The 16,630-nt window shown below is 38.7% G+C and overlaps 1 protein-coding gene across 1 annotated transcript; it reads left to right on the plus strand.

The window, feature by feature from the left end:
- Positions 1 to 14,998: 14,998 nt before the first annotated feature.
- On the plus strand, positions 14,999 to 16,276 carry LOC128745451 (protein 60A-like). The gene has a single exon (XM_053842526.1). It carries the CDS (start codon positions 14,999 to 15,001, stop codon positions 16,274 to 16,276), a length of 1,278 nt encoding a protein of 425 aa, XP_053698501.1.
- The last annotated feature ends 354 nt before the right edge of the window (positions 16,277 to 16,630 follow it).

Genomic DNA, 16,630 nt, shown 5'->3' on the forward strand with positions numbered 1-16,630 from the left:
ACTTTAACGGCTGGTAACGGCTGTAACGCTCTGCGGCTGGTTCGCCTTAGCCTATTAAATGGACATAATTTCACCCCCGGTACATAGCCATTTTTCTGTGGTTGAAATCTAGACGTCAAAAGCACTGGGCGGGAAATCATTTCATAGAAATTCTATGGAGCGGCCATTGTTGTTTCGGGGCCAGCATCGATGGTCCCATCAGTATGGGGCTATTGTCAAATTATATGTGAGAGTGTATTGGTGATACCGGACTGACTTAATTGGTTCCAACATGTAGAAGTATGCGTGTTTGAAAATATTTACATGCTTATGGTAACTTTGCTCACCGCAATTTGACACTTTGACTCATTGACAAATCATTGCGTACTACTGTCACTTTAAATGTAACATTTATGTACGTTATTTTCTCAGTTTTAAATTATGCGAGGGACCGTCGCTCATAACGGTTTGTATCGGATCGATTTTAAGTGCGAACACAAGGTATATTCATTATGCTTCTGGTATAGGATTGAAGTAGTTGTGTGAAAAAAATTATAAACATCTACAAAAAAAAAATCACACAAAACACAAGCCGCTTTACAAGGCTGAACCTGTTATCTCGCACATCGTTAATTTATACCAGAATATTTGACAGGTCTATTGAAAGTGGTATAATTTTTTCCGTGTAAAAAGCGTTCCTGTTACCACTAGATGGCAGTCAAAAATGAACTGAGTTGTATCCAGTTTTCAAATCGAAGATGATATTCCTTTCTTTGGTTGTATTCTACTTTACTGTGAGGAAAATTTGCATATTAAAACACCCATGAACTCCCCAGAAACTTGCAAAACTCGAGAAATAAATGATTAAAACGCCTGAAACACTCAAACTCATATTCGAATACTGAAACATCCAAAAATGTATTTTTGGGGCTGATATAATCGGAAAATAGCTGATATAATCGGGAGTAGATATAATCGGGTATAAGGCTTTCCACGAGCGATAGTGGGGCCACAGACAAACAGACGAGACACTCGCGTTAATTCCATCGTCCATTCAAAAACAACTTACTTTTCAAAAAAAAGCATGATTCGCAACATGACCACACTGCGGTGCACGAGCGTTGCTTCGAGTTTTCAGTATAAAATCATACAAATGTGAAAACCCTACAGTATAAAACCCAAATTCGGATGTTGGATCGAGGTCGGCTGTGTCGTTCAACGAGTCGTCAGTTAGCAAGAGTAGCCGAATGTCGCAGAAATTGCAACTCAGCTTGCAACTGCAAGAGGAGCAGCTGAAGTTAAAAAAGAAGCGCGCAGGAGAGAAGAAGTCAGGTTGAGGGAGATAGGAGGAGGAGCAGGAGTACTTGAAACAAAGGCACGAGTTGATGGTGCAGATAGAGAACGAAAAGGAGGCTTGCAGTAGGAAAAGCGGAGTTAGCGTGAAAAGTAAACGCGATCGGATGGAGGTTTGGCTCGCTAAAGACGCTCAAAAGGACGGAATTGGACAGTCAAAGCCATCTACATCCAACGATAATAGATAGACAGGTTAGGAGGAAAAGGGGATATGAATATATTGGTATCGAAAACATAGTAAACAGTTCTGATGGTAACAAGCACCACGTCACAACGTCGAAAGCTTCTTTATGTTTCCTAACTAAATATAGAAGTATTCGAGTTATTCGCAGTAAAAGATCTTTTTTGTATGATTGCGATTGGAACCATAACCGATAGTCTCTCGAACAGCTACCATAAAGAAGTCAGAAATCTCCGATTTTGTAGTCTTTACTTTTAACTTTAATACTAGTTCCCGAACAACAGTTATCAGGAATCTCGAATCTGTATAATTTGCTGGTTAACGATTGGAAAATTTTCTTCCCATCACACGGAACTGTGAATCGGGATCCTTCATCGGATTGCACTCAACACCAAAAGCACACGACAGACGTGACAAGTGTCTTGAAACTTGCCAAAAAATCCTTCATTTCTAGCTCATTTTCTTCCATGAAGTCATTAAACTACCTTTCAGCTGCCACGATGGTCGGAAGCATCATGGAAGAATCTGGGACGAATTTGGCTCTGCCTCGAAGTAGACGGCCTTTGTCCGATCGTCTGCTAAATACTGTTTTCGCTGGTCTCTTATCCGGCATCCCTGCTACGTGGCCAGTCCACTGTAGCCTGTCGTGCTTTATTCGCTTCACAATATCCGCATCTGTGCATACTAGATATAATTAGTGGTTCATGCACTTGCGCCACACACCTTTATTACATACAATAGTTTTAGTTTTAATTTTTATTCATGTAGACAAAAATTCCGATGGATCAATAATGAATAATGGACCTTCCATTTGTACGGAATATGTATAAAGTCTCGAAATATTAAAATTGTGCGCAAATCGCAGTTACGTGAAAATTCGTTTTTAGAAGTTTTTTTTAATGTTTTGAGACACCAAGTTTGCCATTATTCGAATTGGGACAGGCAGTCGGTTTTGGTGACACAAAACAATTTACTTCGAAAAAATTAATAAAATGTCAAGAAGAGAAGGCTCATGATTTTTGTATATTCATAGAAAAAAGATAACAGTTTCGATAAAAATTAAATTTCAGAAGTATTTATGATAAATCCTCGCAGATCAAAATGAGTCTCGATTTTGATAACATATATTACAGTTGCCAAATTAGAAATCCCACTGTAGGATACCATTTGTACATATTTCAATTCCTAAATTCATAATTTTTTTTTTGTTTAGATTATAGTCACTTTAAAACCAGCTTCCAGTCATTCGTGACTTCTGCGGGGTTGGGATTTGAACCCGGGTCCTCAGCGTGAGAGGCGTGAATGCTAACCACGACGCCGGGACTGACGCCTGAAATTCATAAGTTCATAAGCATGGCATTGCGAGCCGAACATCAAAACGTTGCAGTATATGCCATGAAGTTCAATGAATTTTGACTAGAAGTGCAATTCCAAATTTTATAAATGCTTCTTGCTTTATATGTCACTCCCTCGAGTCAAGTGAATCTAATGAAATCGGATACCGCAATACAACTACCGGACCGCGGGATCAGACGGACCAGCAACATCATTCCAGCCAGCCAGCAAGTACTTCACTCACTGTAGCGCCTGATCCGCAAGCACCAGATGAGTGATCACTTCGCTTAATTGAATCGAGCGGGGGACAGTTCAAACAGAATATACAAGCTAGCGTGATTAATGTACCCTCCCGAAACGAATCATATTTCGATAAAAGTACACGACGCCTGCCGGGTATTGATTCATAATGTAAACACTTTTTCTCACTTGTTTTTTCTTCTTCCCATTATGGGTTTCATCGGATTGTAAGACAATCTTTAACAGCTCGTAAAAACTACTGCCGACTTGGTTGCGTTGCGTTGGGACCTGCACTACTGGTGAGGACGATGTTTATGCTTTCGGCAGCAAATGGCTCGCCCAATGAAGAGATCAATTATCGCAAGAGCGAAGATATTCCCAGTGCCTGGCGGGAAAAGAGGAAAAACACAATGGAAATAATTCATAGCAATACTGTTCGGAAGCATACAGGCAGCAAACCGGTACACCAGATTGAAACTATTAGCATCGAATGAATAACTCGCTCGATAGAAGCCATTACTGTGTGCAGTCACCACAGTCAGTGTCGCATTCTGAATCAATGTCAACAGCATGCCACTTGACAAGCGTAAGTGAGTGAAACTTACCAGGTTCTAGGTACTGGTTGGAGCTTAGCAGACACTTGACGCATCCGTGCTGATCACTCGAGTAACCATCATTATTAGTTCTGGTCTACTTTGTACAAATAAACAAAAACTGTAGGAGTCTGCCCAACTTGTCACTTGAATGCCTTAGAAATATTTTAAGTTAAAATGCATTATTTTGTTCATATTTTCAGAGTCTTCATACAAGCACAGTTTAGTTCAAAAACTTACAAAATGCACGTGCCCCACCTTCTCTGAAAAAAAAAATTAAAATAGAAGAAGAATAGTTCTTCAAGGTGTGACCCGGAAATCAGTTGTTATTTCAATAGCCGGTAGCTTCGAATAAGTAAATTAATTGCATACAAGTAGAACCAGTCAGTCTCAAATTAATTTCTAAGTCCAATCAGGGTGGCAACTGGATACGAAAAACCAAATTCCCTGATTTTTCCAGGTTTTACCCGGTGTTTAATAAAATTCTAGGTTTCATATTGCGATATAATTTTAACTGAAAATGTGTTTCGATCATTGATATTTAAATTGTTTATCAATCTACGAGGTATTGAGAAAAATTTCCCCACCTACTCTATTTCCCTAGGCGAATTCTCCAATCACTTTCTCTTATTCTGCCGACCAGTAAATTACACTCCTCCCGTGAGTTCCTCATCTGTTCTTTTTTCCGCGGAAGTTTATTCGCAAACTCAGGCGCAAGCGGAGTTTTAGTGCCCATTGCGGCTAGCTCTCGAACCCGCCGTGGTGCTTTTCCTGCCAGCCACGCGGAAATGTTCGTATGTTTAATTTTCGTTCTTCAAGCCATAAGCCATGCAAAAAAGCAGTTTAATTGAGCTAATTTATTTCGCTTTACCACTGGTGGCGGTTCTACTTTCTGACCAAAGCGGCTTATTTCACTTTGCATTTGGATTTGGACTTTGGATTGATCGGGATTCGTAACGTGGAAGGTAGGGTCGCTACACCCGCATTTCGGTTACAATTTGTTACAACAGTATGGCAAATTTATGTACTGCCGTGAGTCAGTGGAATTTCTCCAACATTTTTCTCGAAAACTCTCGAATTTCGCTGCGGTGCCACTGGCATTTATTTCGATGTTCTGCGAATTGTGTAACATGCCGCAAAATGTCCGTCCTGAAACTTCAATGTTATTCGATTCGACTTGACTAACGCCAAACGCAACGCGCAAAGTGAGTGCAAACTAAATTTGTTATATCACTTCACTTGCCTCGCAGAATAAGGCCCTTTGCAAAACACTGAGCTAATTATCGATAACCCAATCTATCGCTTGTGTGCCGTACTTCTTTATCTATTTCTAAATGTTCTTGCAGGGTGGCAACTACCTGGAAAAACCTGGAAAACCTGGAATTGTCAGGGAATTTGAAATTGCCTGGAAAAACCTGGAATAATCAGGGAATTTTTAACAAAATCAGGGAATTTTTCAAACAACCCCAATGATCGATTCATTGAGTAGTCAAGAAATAGAGGAAGGCAGGGAAATAGAGTAGGTGGGGAAATTTTTCTCAATACCTCGTAGATTGATAAACAATTCAAATATCAATGATCGAAACACATTTTCAGTTAAAATTATATCGCAATATGAAACCTAGAATTTTATTAAACACCGGGAAAAACCTGGAAAAATCAGGGAATTTGGTTTTTCGTATCCAGTTGCCACCCTGTCTTGACTACTCAATGAATCGATCATTGGGGTTGTTTGAAAAATTCCCTGATTTTGTTAAAAATTCCCTGATTATTCCAGGTTTTTCCAGGCAATTTCAAATTCCCTGACAATTCCAGGTTTTCCAGGTTTTTCCAGGTAGTTGCCGCCCTGCCAATATAAGCCCATTTTCTAGTAACATTTCCAGTCCAAATTCAAATCCAACTTCATATCGAACCACAATTCAAATATCATGTTTAATTTTAAGTCCAATTCCTGATTCAACTTGGAGTAGAACCAATCGTTTAAATCCAGTTTCATGTCCAATTCAAGTGCAATTTTAGGTCCAACTTAAGTCCAATTTCATGTCCTATTTTTAGTTCAGTGGCAAATCCGATTTCGAGTTAACCTTCCTAATGCATTAGAAAAAAGTTACATATTATGCATTAAGGGTCGAAAACGACCCAAGTTTTGAAAGTGCTCTCATTCATCCATTTTCAATCCGAATTTCGTTTTCTTTACCTCGTTTGAAAGCTATGGCCAAAAACTAGCACCCAAGGTATGTTGGGGAATATTTGTTGACTGATGGCCACTTCTGCGTCGGTTCCAGAACACCCACTACCAGGTCCCGGGGAACATTTTTATATTTTGAGATAATTCATTTTGCGGCACATCAAATCACATTGGCTTGATAAAATAAGATTAATGGAAGTACAATGGGAACATTTTGGACCCAAGCGGCCATTTCCTCATTGGTTCTGGAACATCCGGTAGCCGGTTTTTGAGGACAATTTTAAATTTTAGGATGATTTATCTTGCGACACGTCAAATTACATCAGCTTGATAACGTAAGACTATTGAAAGTATAATAAAGACATTTTGAAGGCAAATGGCTACATCAGCATTGGTCCCGGAACATCCGGTACCCGGGTTTTGGGGCCATTTTTGTATTTTAGGATAACCCATCTTGCGACACATCAAATCACATCGGCTTGATTAAATAAGACTGATGAAAATAAAATAAGGTCATTTAGAAGCCAAATGGCCATTTTACCATCGGTTCCGCAACATCCGGTACCTGGTTCCGCGGGATATTTTTGGATTATGAAATAATTCATGTTGCGGCACATCAAATCACAACGCCTTGATCAAATAAAACAGTTACAAGAGCTATGGGGACCATTTGAAGACAAATGGCCATTTCATCATCGGTTCCGGAATATCGGGTACACGGTTTATGAGAACATTTTTGGATAGGATAATTCATCATGCGCCACATCAAATCACATTGGCTTGATGAAATAAAACTAATGGAAGTACAATGGAAAAATGTTGGAGCCAAAATTACCATTTCACCATCGGTTCTGGACTATCCGGTATCCGGGTTTTGGGGACATTTTTGGATTACAGGGTAATTCATCTGCCCCGAGTTACCCCGTTTTACGGTTCATTATAAATACCGGGTACCGGATTATATGCGACTGACGCCCCATTATACTTCCATTGTTGTTATTTTATCAACGCGATGTGATTTGAGGTGCCGCATGGTGAATTATCTCAAAAGCCAAAAATGTCCCCCGAAACTGGTACCGGATGTCCCAGTACCGATGGTAAAGTGGCCATTTGGCTCCTAAATGACATTGTTTTACTTCCATCAGTCTTATTTTATCAAGCCGATGTGATTTGATATGTCGCATTATGAGTTATCCTAAAATACAAAAATGTCCCCAAAAACCGGGTACCGGATGTTCCAGGACCGATGCTGATGTGGCCATTTGCCTTCAACATGTGTTTATTATACTTTCAATAGTCTTATGTTATCAATGAGATGAAATTTGACGTGTCGCAATAGAAATCATCCTAAAATTCAAAAATGGCCTCAAAAACCAGGTACCGGATGTTCCGTAACCGATGGGGAAGTGGCCATTCGAGTCCAAAATGTCCCCATTGTACTTCCACTAGTCTTATTTTATCAAGCCAATGTGATTTGATGTGCCGCAAAATGAATTATCTCAAAATATAAAAATGTTCCCCGGGACCTGGTAGTGGGTGTTCCGGAACCGACGCAGAAGTGACCATCAGTCAACAAATATTCCCCAACATACCTTGGGTGCTAGTTTTTGGCCATATCTTTCAAACGAGGTAAAGAAAACGAAATTCGGATTGAAAATGTATGAATGAGAGCAATTTCAAAACTTGGGTCGTTTTCGACCCTTAATGCATAATATGTAACTTTTTTTGCTGTGGCTCTTCTAGATGTCGCTGAAAGCTGAAACTCCCCCACAATGCTAATTTTCCAAAGTTAGGAAAAGTCAGAAAATTTCAAGTCTCTAGCTCGTACCGTTACTGAGTATCAAGCTTTGTAAGTATGCCGATGGGTCGAAAACGACCCCAATGCACTAGGAAGGTTAAATACAGTAATATTCCGATTTTGTCAGTCCTATGTTGAATTTTGGGCTGACAAAATGGGGAAACTGATAAAATCGGGAATTGTTCAACCGAAAGATCAACGCAATCTTACAAATCGGGCACAGCACACTGGTCCAAAACCTTTTTTGGTGCGCATTAGCTTTGAGCGGGAAATCTTGGGTTTAGGTTTATGGAATCTTTGGAAGAGTTTCTTAAAATTAAAAGTTCTATCGTCCAGCGTAAATCAAATTTTGATTAATCGTCCTAAAAGTGCAATAAAAAGTTTATTTTTCTTCAATTTCAATATAACACATTGAAATGTTATGCAAACTTTTACAGCATATTATTACAAAAAATTTTGCTGAAGACAGTAACCTTCTATCTCTTCATCAAAGATAGAAAAATCCTATTTCTCATAAATGAAAAATCGTTAAAATCAGTTTTTCTATTTTAGCTGTTTTTGTAGTTGTTGTATTGACTTTTTCCAGTTTTACAAAGTTGTACAAATAGTAAAAATACACAACATTGCTGAATATAGTATACCTCTATCTTTGTTGGTTTAGAAATCATAGAGCTTTTACTATAAAAATAATCTAATTTTGACCCCGAATTACTCGCAAGAAGGCATCATTTTATTTAAAAACTCTCCTCAGAGAAACAGAATAATTTCAAGCAGGCTGAAAAGTTTTATAAATCATGTTTGAAAGCACAAAAGTTGAACAAAATTTATGGAACGATGGTTTTACAATTGATGAAGGGACGGTAAGGAAAGAAATGAAAATTTTTGGTGAAGGAGGGGAAGAGCGGAAAGGAAGGGGGGGGTTTGGTAGCTATGCTTGACAAGTAGTCATTTTGACTCCTACCTTTTGTCCAATGCTGTAAGGTGCATGAGTCGAAATGACTACTTGTCAAGCATAGCTACCCCCCCCCCCTTCCTTTTCACTCTTCCCCTCCTTCACCAAAAAAATTTTCATTTCTTTCCCCTACCGTCCCTTCATCAATTGTAGAACCATCGTTTCAAAAAATATTAATATATATGTATGACCGCATTTCAAGGTCAAGACTAAAAACTTGAGATTAGTCTTTAAAATTTATGGGCTGACAAAATCGGAATAAAAAGCTAATAAAATCGGGGGTAGACACAATCGGGAGCTGACAAAATCGGAACATTACTGTATTTCAATCTCGATTTCAATTTCAGGTCCTATTTTATGTTCACTTTCAAATCTTTTCATCACTAATTTCCAACCCTATGTAAATTCATGTCCTATTTTTAGTCCAATTTCAGGCCTACTGTGAACCCTATTTCAAGTGTAATTTATAATGCATTTTGAGATCTATTTCGAACCAAGTCGTATTTCATGCTTAATTTCGAATCCATTTTCAAATCCCATCTCAGTTTTAAGCCCAACTACAAATAAAAAGAGCAAGTTGAAGTTTGAAGACAAATCAAAATCCACATTCTAATCTAATACCTATCAAGTGCAATTTCTAGTTAAGTTGCAAATCTAATTTCAAGTCCAATGGTGGGCCCAAGCTGGTGCACGTTTTTGTGCCATTTCTACAAAATATTTGAAGATAGAACCACCAAAAGGGTGAAAGACACAAGCGTAATCAAACCGGGTGAGAGTTGATTTTCCCATGCTGGTCCAGTAAAGAATGAACCACAGACAAACAGACGAGACACTCGCGTTAATTCCATCGTCCAATCAAAAACCACTCATTTTTCAAAAAAGCATGATTTGCAACATGGCTACACCGCGACGCGCGGGTGTTGCTTCGGGTTTTCAGTATAAAACCATACAAATGTAAAACCCCTAGAGCGTTAAACCTTGCAAATGTAAGCTACTCCGCAACATGCATAACAGAGGGTGCTAGTGTGCCAGCAAAATGTGTAGGACGATGGATATTGAAGGATTTTCTTCTATGTGGCATGTCAGTTCGTCAGTGAATAAACTCTCAGTCATTTTGTTTATATTTACGACACTCGCCCTTTTGTTGATTCTATCTTGATTTGTTTATTGGCAAGTTCTGTAGCTGGAACATAAACCATAACAGCATACTGAAAGTATTGCATGAAAGTTTAGTTCTTTATTGTGTCGTTCTAAAGCAAATAGACGCTGCTGTGCATTGGACGTCACATTATTGTAATTCAAAATTTCTGCTCCCAAATAGGAGCAGTAAATCGAACATAAATGCGTGGGATAAGGAAAATAACTTATATCGCCGTTAGTTTTCGGAACTATTATATCAACAACTCACTGTCATATATATCACAAATCATTTGAAAATGCGACTACGGTATCTACAGAATAATATTTACAAGCAAGTGATCACTTGTTCACAAGTGATTGCAAGCTTGAACGCGATTGCTTGCAGGCAAGCAAGTCTGCGGTTCTGTCAAACAGACGTGGTGAAACTGCACGACAGATGCATAATTAATGGTGAATTCCAATGATATGATCAGCGCAGTGTGCTGTTGGCCAGACTGCTCCCGCCAAGGGCCCAAAAAGGGCATGTTCTTCAATAAACCACTAGCAATAAGTGTAGCAAAGTACTAGCTAAGGCTTAAATCAAACCGTATACTACATGTAACTTAGATCATTTAGAAAGGGGGTACTTTACTTTGGCTCTGACAGTTTACAAACTACTCATACCCATTTACGGAGTTGAGCTAGATAGTTATAATCAAAGAAACTGACTAAAGAAGTGACCGGCAACTCATTTTCGGTTCGTCGAAACCAAGTGGGCATGAAGTTTCGATAAAACCTTCTGAATCTTTTGCTCGAAAACTTGCGGAGTAGGTACCAGTCGATGAACGCAGCAGAAAATATTGACTGCAAGCAAACGGCAACAAATATAATTGTATCATCACGAAATCGATCCGTGCTGCCTAACGAAAGCACCTGGCAAACAAATTTGCAGCGTACAGTTCTTAAAATCGCTTGAATGTTGAGCTCGAAAAAAATATTGTTAGAACTTTTTCGAGCAACATTGAACAGAGTCACGCACAACAATCATCGTTGAGCAAATCAGGTTTAATGATGACAGGAGGCCGCGAGTGACTGAGCTCCGATGTCATTTCTTTAGTCAGTTTCTTTATAAAGTCCTTTATAAAGAGACCATCCTTATTGGAAACGTTCTTGTTCGAAACCGCATATACGGTCATTTTCGGAAAACCGGAAGTCGCCATCTTTGGTTCCAAAATAGCGCCAGAACACAATATTCCATATCCAGCCATCATACTCTTTCATCAATAACCATTTTAAAGAAGATTTTGTATCATTTGTTGGCATTTCCAAATCCCATGGATATAACGGGTGACCACTAAAATTTTCATTTTTTTCTCGAGCTTTGACAGACAAAGATAGATGAAGAAGATCTGATTCCCGAAATTAAAGATACATTATTCATTGTTGAAAAAAAATTAGTGTACATTTGAAAACGTAATCGGCTATTCGTAATCGGCTGTTCGGCGAAGCATCCGTTTGATGTCCGAACAGGAGCATTGTACGGCCATCATGTCAACTTTACGAATGCATCTCTTGATTCTACCAATCAACTGTTTGCAATTCGTGGCTCTCCAGTTGTTTTTGTACACCAAGGAACTCAAAATCCCGAAGAAATCTTCGATTGGGCGCACTGAGACAGATTTTTCGGGTCGTGGTCTTCGGGTAAAAATGGGATCGAATGGGTATACAGGGACGATTGTTTTTTTGGCGTAATGCGATGTTGCTCTATCCGGTCAAAACATGTATTGTCCATCTGCATGATGTTTTTCTAGAAACGGGATCTAAATTATCTTCAAACTTTCGTCTGACACAACTTAATTGATAGCCAAATCAGAGGGATTGTTTTTGAAGAAACGAGAAAGAGAACGATGTCCTTCTGCGTCCATAATTTTGGCTGGTATTCCACTACTTTGCTTACGAATAGTTGTTGGGTATCTTAGGGTATGGTAAAAAGTCAATGCCGCAACATATTCGCTTTTTTAAAAGTTGTACCGTACACTTTTTGCCGAGATTTCTAAGGCAATTCGTAGAAGTATACATCGTGCTCCCGAAATGCTTCTAGTTTCGACGTTATTTTAAGCAAAACAAGGCAAGCATAAACAAAACAAAAAATATTGACAAGAAGAGGAGAGAGAGCTAACACATACATACTCTCATTTCTCTCTGAGCTCGTTTGTTGTTAAGTATGGGAGCCTCAAAAAATTCCAAAATTTTAGTTGTCACCCGTTAGACCACTATATTGTGAAACATTTTTGGGATTACGGTGACAATATATATGAAATCATAGTGGTCTATTTACATTGGTGGGAATAAATTGCATATTTTGACAAAAGTTGGGATTTTTGTGAATTCTCATGTTGAATCACTTTATACACTACACATTAGAACACTTGGTTTGGAGAAAATAATTGTATAGAATTTATAACAGAGTTTTTTAGACAATTGCGTCTTCTGTAAAATTAACTAAATGGTCAATAGACCACTATAATACGGAACGGCTCAATTGGCAAATTACCTTACACACTTAAACGATTCGGTGTGGTGCATATCGACCTTTACGGATCGTTCGTAATGTTTGGCATCAAAAAAAATTTACCGAACGTTCAGCTGTTTAGATTTCGGTAAAATTTTACCGAACTTGGCGCTTTTTATTAAGTGATAGCCAACTATATCATGCGCGGTCAATGAAAGGGAGCTGAGACCTATTTAAATACTTTTTTTATAATAAATAAGATTTCCTACCAGTCAAAATTTCGACCTTTTTTCGTGCGACTGAGAAGAAATGTCAATTGTCTTTACAGTAGTGGTAATTTCTCTTGAATACCATAACAAAAACACTTGAAATCACCATTTCGTATCAAAATTTACTTTTAACATTGTACAACACATGTTTTTTGAACGTTTTAAAATCATCCTTCTTTTCTCACTATGTTTTTCCTCGACCAAAACAATTATGTCGCCACCTTTATTGGCAGTTTGGCTATCAGTAAATTATGTGAAATAAATCTTCTACTTTATTTACGAAATTATTGGCGATTTGAAAATCTAAAACAGTATTATTTTACTGTGATTGGTTCATTTTATCGCCAGCGCATATTTATTCATAAAAATACAGACAAATTTCGTTAATTGGGCTAAGCTTATCACCGATTTTCACAAAAACTTTCATTAATTGGGCTGTGCTGTGATAGGTAACAGTTCAATTGATGTTCATGTCATCTATCTATTTAAGTTTTTCACAAAATCGGCGTTTTCACAAAATCGGTCAATTGTACTTGACGAATCACAGAGGCATATTTAAGTTTTACCATGCCAAGGGAACTGCATCTCCGAGAATTCAGGAATTACGGACGGAACTTAGCCGTGTGGAAAACCACAAATTGGTTACGTTAGGTACTGAACTTCTAAAATTTATATCTAACGTAAGCCATTTTGCTGTACTGCTGAGCCTGAATGTACAGAGTCTAAACGCACGCACATTCAGCAGATATTTCAACCGATGCGGTTCTCAGACAGGTAGATATCCTTGCGCTCAGCGAAACATGAATGGACAGTAATGAAGTTATTTCCATATCGACATTAGTGCCAGGAGCTTTTTCTTACCAACCGGTAAGGAGATGACACCATGTACCTGAATTTAACGGTAAGTAAGTTTCTGATTAGCCAAATCAATTTTTTTAATAATTGTTACTCTGTAGTGTTAATTCATCACTATCTTAACCAGAGACAATGTGATGTCTTCCCTTGAACCCTTTAAACAATCCAGTTGAAATATTCGGACAAGCGACATCAACTCGATAGTGTTGCCATCGGAAATCAAATGTAAGAAAAAGAATGTCATTTATGATTATACCATACATTACTTTAATTCACAGTGTCAAACAGAAAACTTAAATTATCAGCATTATCATGATGTCTGATTTCGACCCCACTCTGCTTTAAATAACGGTTTAGCATGTGCAAGATTGCTTGTAATTTACACGATGCGAAGTTCTGCAATATGTAATGTAATGTAATGCTTTTGTAATGCTAACACTATGCTTTTTCTCTACAGCACAAAGTAGCCAATCCAATCGTTTCAGTCAATTTTAAACTTTCAAAGTGGTTCTTTTCAGAACCGTCATAACTGTCAATGAAGAGTATTGTGATTTCCATTAGCAATCAATTTTCTCATAAGTGTTTTTAGTAAGGTGTGTCTAGATTGGCAACTAGTGGCATGCGATTGTTCCTAACAGTTGCTGATGTTTCCAAGTAACTATGGCGACGTACCACAAATGTGCTGGTGGCGACAGAAGTAACATTGAGCAAAAACTAGCAACATATCGCATTCCCAACGTAGCCTCAATTGCCCATTCTAAACGCACCTTTACATTAACTTTGCGTAGTCCTACGTTGAACATGCGGTCGTGTCTTATACACAACCCCTCTGATTTTTTTAATGGGGAATTCCCCTTCTTTCGTCAAAAAGCGCCACTTTGACCAAAACGGAAACATTCCCAACTAAGCCCAAATTTGAAATGACCGTTTAATCGCTGCGAAGAATGGAAAACGAGTGTTAAGTCTGTTTACCTGTGATATAACTGTAGTTAGACCAAAAATATTTGAATAAAATCAAAACTCAGAAACCGCGTGTGTACATGCTGAAGGGCAATAGCTGTAATTACAACGCACATTTGAAAACAGTTATCTCTGATTACCAGTAATTTTTGATAATCATGCGCTTGTCACTACTAAAAATGAGTAATGATTACCAATGGTTACTTGAGATTATCGTTGATTGTTATACAGACTACAGACTGGAAACCACTCAAAAACGGAAAATTTTAATGAATGGATTTGAAAACGGTATGACGAATTCATAATATAAAGTCGGTGGCGCAATTTCAATGAAATGCTTATAATAATCGAGTTAATAACAATTTAGTTAAACTAAAGTGCACGGATCGCAAGGTAAGTGTGTTTGAGCCAAATCAGTACAAGAACTTTTGGATTATTCGTTAAAATCTATCTAAAATATTGAAAACAGCACTTCTGTTACTATTACTACGACGGGAATTAGCATTAATCCCTGTCTTTTTCTCGGATCAACGTGTCGAAACAAACTTTTGTTTGACATTTTTACCTAATAAATAAGTAATGCAGGTAACGAATAAATAGGAGGTACCTGTGCTCCAGACAGATAACAAGTAGCGACCAGTTTACGTTCCATTCTCGTCGCAAAATGTTCTCCCTACTGTTACTGCCGCTGCTGATGCAGCCTGCGTTTGGTTTTTCATCCGCTACCGGGTTCTACATTGACAACGGCCTAGATCAAACCGTCCACTTAAAAAGCATCTCTGTCGACGATCGACAGGAAATCGAGCACGAAATCCTGGACCTGCTTGGCCTGCCGGATCGCCCAAACAGGAAGCACATTCATCCGTCGCTGCGGAAATCGGCTCCGCAATTTCTTTTCAACATCTACCGTAAGTTTTCCGCCGAAGCCGCAGATGGGGACCAAGCCAAGCGGAGCCGCTCCAAGCGAAATACCGTCTACAATCGAAATCTGTTTACAATCGCCGACGAACGGGCCATCGAGGAAAGTGATGTTATAATGTCGTTTCTTAACAAAGGCAATCGGAACTTGCCTAAAATTCGATACCAGCGGTACGGTGGAAGGTTATGGTTTGACACCCGTCAGACACAGATGGATAGTGGAAATGTGGTTTATGCTAGTTTACGGATTTATAAGAATGCAACGATCGATCACGGGAATGCGATTGGCAGCGAAATACTGGTCACAGTGCGAACGTCGATTATACGGGATTATGATTCAAAGCGTGGAGAGCACATGTTAGAATTTTTGGCAGATCAAACCGTGCCTTACAACTACGAGGGCTGGTTGGAGATCAACGTAACTCAGGCAATGATTCACTGGGTGGCGAATAGCATCAGCAATAAAGGGATTTTTGTAAGTGTCATTTACACCGACAGTCCACAGAAGAATGTTCGTCCTCAGGATTTGGGGCTGATTCTTTCGAACAAATTTGGCCGCTATCAACCTTTCCTGGTGGGTTACTGCAAGGGACGTGAATTACTTAAACCCGCTATTCACTCAGGTCGTTCCAAACGTAGCGTAGTACGAGAATTCAAGAAGACCGCAAAACCAAAGAATCCATTCATAGATCGGTGGGCACAGCGGGAAAAAAGTTGCCAGATTCACACTCTGTACGTCAGCTTTCGGGATTTGCGCTGGCAGGATTGGATCATCGCACCGGAAGGATTCGGGGCATTCTTTTGTCACGGCGAGTGCAGCTTTCCGCTGAATGCACACATGAATGCAACGAACCACGCGTTGATACAGAGTTTGGTACACTCGATCAACCCGAGTCGCGTCCCGAAGCCGTGCTGTGCACCAACGAAGCTGAATCCTATTTCCGTACTTTACCACATCGATGATGCTAATATTAATTTGAAAAAGTACAAGAATATGGTGGTTAAGAGCTGTGGCTGTTTGTAGGGACACTGATAATTTAGAAATCTATTAAAATTCGAATTAAATTTATATTATACATAGTGATCAATTATTAACATTGGTTATTCAAATGTTAAAGGCATTGTACTACACTAATATTATATAAAATGACAAATAAACGCATTACTTCATAAATCTTTTTTTCCAAATTACCATTTTCTTCGAAACAAAATAGGTATATTATTCATAAGGCTAATAAAACGTTCTAATTCCGGAAAAAATATATATTATTAAATGTAACAACAGGTTACAAGGCAAGTAAAGAAAGGAACAAACCAACTAATGGCAGATTCTTTACTTTTCCATGCCACCACAATACCCTAGCAACTCGACAGAAGC

The sequence above is a fragment of the Sabethes cyaneus genome, chromosome 1 (genome assembly GCF_943734655.1).
Source record: "Sabethes cyaneus chromosome 1, idSabCyanKW18_F2, whole genome shotgun sequence".
Classification (NCBI taxonomy): domain Eukaryota; kingdom Metazoa; phylum Arthropoda; class Insecta; order Diptera; family Culicidae; genus Sabethes; species Sabethes cyaneus.

Bases quoted from the DNA above. Each gene is read 5' to 3' on its own strand.
- LOC128745451 (XM_053842526.1), top strand. From the start codon at position 14,999: ATGTTCTCCCTACTGTTACTGCCGCTGCTGATGCAGCCTGCGTTTGGT.